This window comes from Talpa occidentalis, unplaced genomic scaffold (assembly GCF_014898055.3).
Source record: "Talpa occidentalis isolate TD23 unplaced genomic scaffold, MPIMG_talOcc4v2.1 talOcc4.17, whole genome shotgun sequence".
Classification (NCBI taxonomy): domain Eukaryota; kingdom Metazoa; phylum Chordata; class Mammalia; order Eulipotyphla; family Talpidae; genus Talpa; species Talpa occidentalis.
Genome location: NW_023601754.1, coordinates 42,934,459 through 42,942,947, shown reverse-complemented (window position 1 = coordinate 42,942,947; position 8,489 = coordinate 42,934,459). Strand labels below are relative to the sequence as shown.

At 54.4% G+C, this 8,489-nt stretch overlaps 1 protein-coding gene across 1 annotated transcript; it reads right to left on the bottom strand.

Annotated features, from left to right (window-relative positions):
- Positions 1-2,981: 2,981 nt before the first annotated feature.
- Positions 2,982-5,571, bottom strand: PRR19 (proline rich 19). Its single transcript, XM_037518165.2, has 3 exons — positions 5,346-5,571; positions 3,606-4,230; positions 2,982-3,522 (listed from the first exon to the last, which is right to left on the bottom strand). The coding sequence occupies exons 2-3, from the start codon at positions 4,222-4,224 to the stop codon at positions 3,050-3,052; spliced, it is 1,092 nt and encodes a 363-aa protein (XP_037374062.1). The 5' UTR covers positions 4,225-4,230; positions 5,346-5,571; the 3' UTR covers positions 2,982-3,049.
- Positions 5,572-8,489: the final 2,918 nt, after the last annotated feature.

Sequence of the window (8,489 nt, the reverse complement as noted above, 5' to 3'; positions counted from 1 at the left end):
CTCCCGCCGGCCCCTCGGGGCTCCCAGCGTTGACCCGGGAGGGGCTGCAGGGGGCGGGGCGGCACCCCCCCACCCCCTCCCTCCCGTCCCGCGGGGGCCCTACGGGTGACTCCGGAGGACCCAGTGCGCTCACCTCCTTGGAGCTGAGGTTGCCCCGCACGTACTTAGCCCGGGCGCGGGGGGGCAGTGGCAGCAGCAAGAGCAGCAGCGGGGGCAGCAGGCGGCGCAGAGCCGGCGCGCGCTGGGGATCCATTGCGCCCGCTCGGGCCCCAGCCCCGGCTCCGCTCCGGCTCCCGCTCCTGCTCCAGCCCGGCGACGGCGGCGAGAGCGCGCGGGCCAGCAGGCGCGCGCCCCCGATTAAAGGGCCGCTGGGCGCCGCGCTCCCCGCCCCCTCCTCCTGGACGGTCCGCCCTGGCCCCTTCCCAAGCTCTGTGGGAGGAGACGCCCCTTTCACATCCTTTCCGTCCCGCCCAAAGCCCAGGCCTCCCCTCTGGGAGTTTCGTTGATACCTCCAACGCCCCCACCACCCCCCACCCCCGCGGCCCGTGTCCTAAACTGAACTCACATTTCCCCCAGCCATGCCTCCTCTGCCATCTCCAGACAGCACATAACTCCCAGGCCCTCCTCCTGCTCGGTCCTGAGGTCCCTTCACACCCCCATTTAGTTCTAAACTGCTTTCTGATGGCTCATCCCCTCTCCATAACAGCCATCGCCAAATATGTCCACCCAGCTCCTGACCCCATGCACTGTGAGGTGCCCACAGAGACCCAGAGGCGGGCAGAGAGGGTAAACCACTTGTTCTGGGTCACACAATACAGAGGGGGCAGAGCCTTCAACCACAATCACCCACTACACCCTGTTGAGTGGCGCACTCCTGTCACTGCATCCAGAGTGTGCACAGACAGGTGGTGGTGTGAGAAGCCCACAAGCAGACTCTGAAGTAAATTGCTGGGTCCAAATCCCAGCCTTGCCACTTCCTCCCCCTAAGATGTCAGCTAAGTCACAGCCTCATGATCTTCCAGTCCAGTACCCTCCAGAAGGGCATCTATTTTACATTTTCCCAGTTAGGCAATACGGAGCCCTGGAAAGGCTGTATGCAGTGCAGTCCAAGGCTCGCCACTTGATTCTTCTCAGATTTTAGCAAACACTTCTAACTTCGTTCCTCCCATTCCCCTGCTGAAATTTTGCTGCTCCTCAAAATACCACTTTAAAAAACCTTTCTTGGGCCTCCCCGGTGGTGCAGCGGGTTGAGCACCGTGCTGTGAAGCTGTCCGCAGCCTCGGCAGTTTGGGTTCGATCCTGGCCTTGGCAGTGTGGGTTCCATCCCAGCCAGCTGTCGATAATCCCACATGCTGCCGCAGACCTCTCCTGTCGCACACACTGCTCCCCTCAGCAGTGTATTTCAGTCAGTCTGCCTGTTCTGCTCCCTCTCCTGTCTCTGGTGAATCCTCTCACCCTCCCATGCCTCTGGCCTATACTTCAGCTCTTGTTGAAAAATAAATAAATCGGGCCTCCCCTGGTGGTGCACTGGGGAGCACTGGGCTGTGAAGCTGCCCGCAGCCTCTGCAGCACCGGTTCAATCCCAGGCCACTGGCGAGGGTCCCACATGGCGCGCAGACCTCTCCTGCCCCACCCGCTGCTCCCCTCAGCAGTGTATTTCAGTCAGCCTGCCTGTTCTGTTCCCCACTCTGGCTCTGGTGGATTCTCTCACCCTCCCAAGCTTCTGACTGTACCCAGTGCTTGTATAAATAAAATTTTAAAAAGATAAAAATTAAAAATTAAAAAAATAAAAATTGATAAATCTTTAAAAAAAAGAAAAAGAAAAAAAAGAAAATCTTTCTCAGCCAAGGGGCCAAGCAGGAGACACAGTGACTGAAACAACTTCAATGGGGTGTATGGGTGTAGGAAAAGGGGGCTACTTGACTTGAGCTAGTTGTTGCCAAGAGTATGGATAGCAGGTGTGTCACCAACGCCTTTGATTTTTAAAAAAGATTTATTTATGCATACAAGAACTGGGATACAGGCCAGAGGTTTGGGGGGTGAGAGGATTCACCAGAGACAGAGCGGGAAACAGAACAGGCGGATTGACTGAAATACACTGCTGAGGGGAGCAGCTGGCGAGGCAGGAGAGGTCTGCTGCACCATGTAGGTGGCTCCCTGGCCGGGGATCGAACTCATGCTGCGGAGGCTGCAGACAGCTTCATAGGCTGTGTCTTAACCCCTTGTGCCACCAGGAAGGCCCTGATTTTTTTTTTTAAGTGAAGCCAAAAAAGTGTTTTCCCTTTTTTAAGGTACACCATCTGATTTAGAACAGTAGGCAACTGATTCAAACATTTAACATACATTGTAGGTCAAAGAAAATACCCTGTGTGCCAGATTCAGGCCCCAATTGCCATTCTTGCCCTGCTCCTACACACACAGTCCCTGTGCCCGCCCAAAGGCAAGGCCAGCTACTCAGTCTAGGTCCAAGCATGGCTCAGGCATATGGGTCCCTGATTTCCTACTTCCACATCTTGCACATGCTGTTCCACAGACCAACACTTCTAGCACCTGTGATGTGTTCTTTTCCTTCACTAAGTTTCTACCATCTTAAAAAACACAAGCATCTGTGTCAGCTCCTTTGTGAAGGGCAGAGTCATCAGTCTGTCCTCAGCCTCCCCTAGCCATTGCACCTGTCTCTGTCCCAGAGCCAACAATGGGCTGGGGCTACAGCCCCAGTGGGGCTCCTACTGGATTAGGAGTCTCCTGGGGACACAGCCTCACCCTCACTCTGGATCCCAGCATGGCCAGAATTCAGAGTGGGGCACACAGTAGGCCTCAGAGAGTATATGTGTTAGGCTGACTGAAGCCCCAGGTTTCCCCAGTCTGACGGCCCTGTGGGTCTTAGGAAGGTGACAAGTGACAGTACCTTCCTCTCCATTTGGGATGCAGAAAAAGTTGTTCTCCACGGCGAGTCATTCACTGAATATCCAGAGGACCGTGAAAGACAATACTTTATTGAGGGTGATTAGGAGGTCAGGATTCCCACCCTCGGCCCAGTCTCAGTCCCTTAGTACAGTCTCATGGGTGGAAAGGACCAGGCCTCAGGGCTGCTCTGAGCCACCACCCAGGAAAGGCTGGGCAGTGGGGCAGGAGGGCTAGGGCTCCAATCCAGGGCTGAGGTTCGGGGCAACAAGGGTGATGGTGGCTGCGGCAGGGGCTGTGGTGGGCCAACTCCCCAGGGCCGGGGAGGGGGTGGTGTGGTTACCAGCCAGATGCTTTTCAGCAGGTCAAAGGCTGTTGGGGGGCCCCAGGCTGCTCCAGATGGGGAAGGCAGCGAGGGCAAGTGAGGTGGCCAGGAAGCTTTTGGTGGTGCCAGGCTCACCCTGTGCGCAGTGGGAGTGCTGGAGGTGCGAGGCATGGTAAAGGTGACTTCTTTTGTCCCCTGTAGCCTTCTCTGCCTCCCCTCCCCTGGGGCCTGCTCAGGGCTATTGATCCAAGAGGGTGTCATCCTCCGTCTCTCAGGGCCCCGAGGCTTGGTCCCTGCCAGAGAAGAAAGAAGAAGAGGGGACAACTGAGCTAAAGCAGACAGAAAAAGGGAGCACAGGGGTAGGAGAGTGGCTCACCTGGTGAGGGTGACTTGCAGCCCTGGAGCACCTGGGTAAAGTCAGGTACACAGCCATGGCAGGCCTGTAAGGTGCCCATGATGGCACCCCTGGCTTCTTGCACTAGGTTCCTCCTGGGGAAGGCTTGTGGTAGAATCAGCTGGCACTGCAGTTCTTCCAGAAGCTGTCCCAAGTCAGGGAACTCTGGGGGACTGGGTGGGCCTGGGCCGGAGCCTCCAGGCACCTGGTTCTCCTTTCCCCTTGACTGTGGAGCTGGTTCTTGGACCCTGCCTGGGCTTGGGGAGAGCTTGGTGGGGAGTGCAGGGGTGCCTGGCTCCAGGGACTCACTACTAAGCAGTCGTGCCACATTCAGGGATTTCACCTCATGGCTGAAGAGACCCCTGTGCTCCCGGCTCAGTCGACCCTGGGTTATGACAACGAGCTTGGGGGCAGTAGGGGCCACAGGATCCAGAAGGGTGACAGGTGGATTCCTATTGGCCACAGGAGGATCCTGATGGGCCAGTGGCCAGCGATTGCCCACCAGAGCCTCATTACGCTCTCGCCTGGTCTTCCGACGGCGGACGCGGCCAGATTTCTCAGGCCGCTGGAAAGGCTGAGGGCCTGGCCGCCGGGGTTCCATGGTGTCCTGTAAGACAAAGACAGGTTGATCATCAGGATACAAGTAAGTCAGGAATTAAAAGTAAGTAATGAGGGACCTCCCTGGTGGCGCAAGGGGTTGAGATGCAGCACTATGAAGCAGTCCGCTGCCACTGCAGCACCGAGTTCAATTCCCAGCCAGCCAGGGAGATGACCCACATGGTGCTGCAGACCTCTCCTGTCTCACCCACTGTTCCCCTCAGCAGTGGATTTCGATCTATGCTTGTTCTGCTCCCCACTCTGTCTCTGGTGAATCCTCTCACCACCCATACCTCTGGCCTGTACCCCAGTTCCTGTGTATTTATCATATTACATTTTAAGGATTTATTTATTTATGCATACAAGAACTGGGGTTCAGGCCAGAGTTGCAGGGGGTGAGAGGATTCACCAGAGACAGAGTGGGGAGCAGAACAGGTGGACTTACTGAAATACACTGCTGAGGGGAGCAGCGGGTGAGACAGAAGAGGTCTGCTCTGCCATGTGGGTAGCTTCTTGGCTGGTTGGGGATCAAACTCATGCTGCAGAGGCTGCGGATAGCTTCACAGTGCTGTGCTTAACCCCTTGCGCCACCAGGGAGAGCCCTAATCTTTAAAAATAAATAAATAAATAAAATAAAAGTAAGTAATGAGAAGACGAGATGGCTGTGGGTGAGGTAGGAGCACCATTTAGAGACAAGCAGAGAGAATACACATGAGCAAAAAGGATTGTACGGGAATGGAATCACAGGGGTATGTGGAATCAAGGGGATCATGGTGAACTGGAGAGATTTGCCAGGGAGTACAAGAACTTGATGAAAAGACTAAAATATGGGGAACAAGGGATCACGAGACCAGAGGGGTCTGGAAAACCACAGCCAGATTTGGACAGAGGAGTTGAGGAGATATCGGAACACGCAGAACGTGAAGCAAGAAGATAGAGAAAGAAAAGCAGGAGAGAAAGACCAAGAAATCCTCCCGAAGTCAGAAGAGCCATCATGGTCTGGGGCCTGGTCGTGGGGGAGGGGCCGAGGGTAGAAGAGGCAGCGTGGGGCAGTTGAGGTGGGGAGACTCAGTACGGTTGGTAAGGGTTGGGCTGGTGGGGGTTGGGCGGGGAAGGGGGCCGCACCTTCTCCTGACTTAAGGAACCCTGCTCCCCGCCCCGCCGTTGTGGCTGAGGGCGCACTGGCTTGTTTTCCACGGTGATCCCAGGTCACGACGCGCCAGGCACTCTTCTGGGCGACACGCAGGGCGTCATGCGCACCACACGCATGCGTGTGCCCCTTTCACGCCCTTTGGCCTCTCGACGCCAGACACGCACGCAGGAGGCCTGGGCATAGTGCCTGGGGCCCAGAGTGCCGGTTATAGCCCCGCCCCTCCCAGCTCCCGTTCTTCGGAAACCTCCCTCATTTGTCCTTAGGCACCTCCACCCACCAATTGGATGTGAGATCTACTAGGCCCGCCCCCTTCCCGAGTGCTCATTGGCTTGGAGGTCTATAGCTGGGCTTTCAATCAGGCTCCCCAGATGAAGCTCTTCGAGGCTCAAGAGGGAGGATGGACAATGAAGCCAATAGGGGCAAAGAATTCATCCTTAGAGAATCAGTATGATGTTGTCATCCAAAGCGAGACTCTTAAACTAGACTGTCTAGGTTCAAATGCCCAAACAGGCACATTTGAGGCCGTGTGAGTCTCAGTTACCTAACCTGTAAGTGGGCTTGATAAAAGTGGTTCTTCAGGGCCTCCCTGGTGGCGCAGGCCGTTGAACTCAGCGCTGTGAAGCTGTCCGCAGCCTCTGCAGTGCCGGTTCGATCCCCGCCGGCCTCGGAGCTAACCCACACGGCGAGCCGACCTCTCCTGTCTCGCCCGCTGCTCCCCTCAGCAGTGTATTTCAGCCACGTCTGCCTGTTCTTTTCCCCGCTCTGTTTCTGGTGAATCCTCTCACCCTCCCACACATCTGGCCTGTACCCCGTTCTTGTATAAATAAATAAATAAATCTTTTTTTTTTTTAAATGTAGTTATTCATAGGGTTGCGGAATGAGCAGGTAGGATTGGTGAATGAATGAGTCCAGGCTGTTTCTCGCTAAGCTTTGCTTCAAGAATGGCCTCTCTTCCTCACTAATGTACCTATCTACACTTGTCCTCTCAGACATTAAGATCAAGCTATGGCAGGGTATCCCCCATGCCCTAATAAACTATATTACCTGTGTAATGTTGCTCATTCAATGTTCACGGTGTTTCCTAGTTCAGATACTCTTCTAGATAACCCCTCACCCTTACACACAGCGCATGCACACACACATCCCCTGTCCCTCCCTTAATCACACCTTCATTAAGGTGTGATCTCAACTCTGTACCTGTATTCATCTCCCACAACACTTGGAAGATAGACCAAGAACTGATCCATTCATTTAATATTCATTCAGCAAGTACTTGTGAGCTACATAAAACTTGGTAAGTGGATTATACCAAGCAAATGAACTGAGGTATAATATAAACACAATAAATAATACTCATCTCTATACAGATTTCCTCTTCTCTCTGAAAGTTGAGCGTTCTTATGAAACCGTTCATAAGTCAAAAGCCAAAATAACACGAAGAAGCTATTACCATTAATCTATGTGGAAAATTTAGTGTTTTTACCAAATGATAGTGTTTACCAAATGATAAGAAATAATACATAAAATCTAAAGTAACACGAACATGGAGTAAAAGCAAAAGTAATATGATAAATACACAGCCTGTATAAAATAGTTCCCTGGGAAGGAGATTGGCAGTGCCACACTTGCTGCTTGGGGTGCACCATGGTCTCTATAAAGGGTCACTGCAAAACAAACATGGAATGCTATTTTCACTTTTTCATCTATGGATTTATTTTGGTTAGTGAAAACAGGTATTAAGGCCGGTCTTTTGTCCAAGCAAAGTGACATAAAACAGGACCTCCCTGGTGGCGCAAGGGGTTAAGCCGTCGTCGCACTAAGAAGCAATCGGCAGCTACTGCAGCCCAAGTTTGAGCTGACCTCTCCTGTCTCCCCCGTTGCTTCCCTCAGCTGTATATTTCAGTAGATCCAGCTGTTTTGCACCCCACTCTGTTTCTGTGCATCCTCTCAACCCCCTGCCCCGCACCTCTGGTCTGTACCCCAGTTCTTGTATGCATAAATAAATAAATATATTTTAAAAAGTGACATAACACAAACTTTCAAAAATTGGGGGATACCTGTATCTCAATATCAAGCTGCCTAGAAGGAATGGATAGGAAGACCCCATCTGGGATTGAAGCTATGGGAATATGACTAGGATGTTTAAGTTATGGGGTCCATACCTAGTCCTCGAGAACAATGAGATCTGGGAGGATGAGGTCAGAGATTAATTTGGGGCAGGATAGGAATGGAGAGAGGCGACCTTATGCGGCCTTGACTACGGATATGGGTTTCAGAGCCCAGACACACCCAAATGGAGTTGTTGGTCACCGGTGAGGGGAGCAAAGGCTGCAGAGATCTGCAAGATGAGCTGGCGGGAGGGGCGCCAGACTGGACCTGGGCCCTGCAACATCTCGTATTTCCTTTCTCTTTCTGCACCTTCTCCTACCCTTCTAGCGGGGCCTGTGATGTTTGTCAATGCAAAGATAAACCGTTCCGATTTTATGGCGCAAAACCTGGCATTTTTTGAGCAGGCGCGACCCAGCAGTTAATTAAAGTCCTGGCGCTGCCTTAGTGTCTCCTTACCCAGGAGCCTCTAATTTTCACATTTTGCCTTTTTACTTTTCTCTCCCCCACACACTAGGAAATGGGAGCGTCCCCCTGTCGCCAGGTGTGTAGGAGCTACCCCTCAAGGGCTCCGATAATGGACTCGTCCACTCCCACCCCTCCCCCCACCACGTGAATGGGACACACCTCCGCACCCCCACAGCAGGTGGTCCCTTCCGCACTTGATTCGCCCCGCCGCAAATGGTTTCTTCCATGGAAGCAGAGCGCTAGCTTTGCCCCGCCCACTCCCGGCCGGACAGGTAGTTCGCCCCGCCCCGTGACGCCATGGGGTGGTTTTGCCCTCCTCCCCCGCGGGCACTGGATGGTCTCGCCCCGCCCCGTCCACGCCCCGCGCGCCAGCCGCCGCCGCCGTCCGCGGGAGTGGCCGGGCCGGGGCGAGACGGGCCGGACGAGCCCACAGCACGGCCGCCGAGGGGGAAGCCAGGCCGCCCAGCGCCACCTCCCCTCCTCAGCGCGGGTTTCCGCCTCTGGAGAGGAGGCGGCGCCCGGGTCCGCCAGTATCCTCCGCC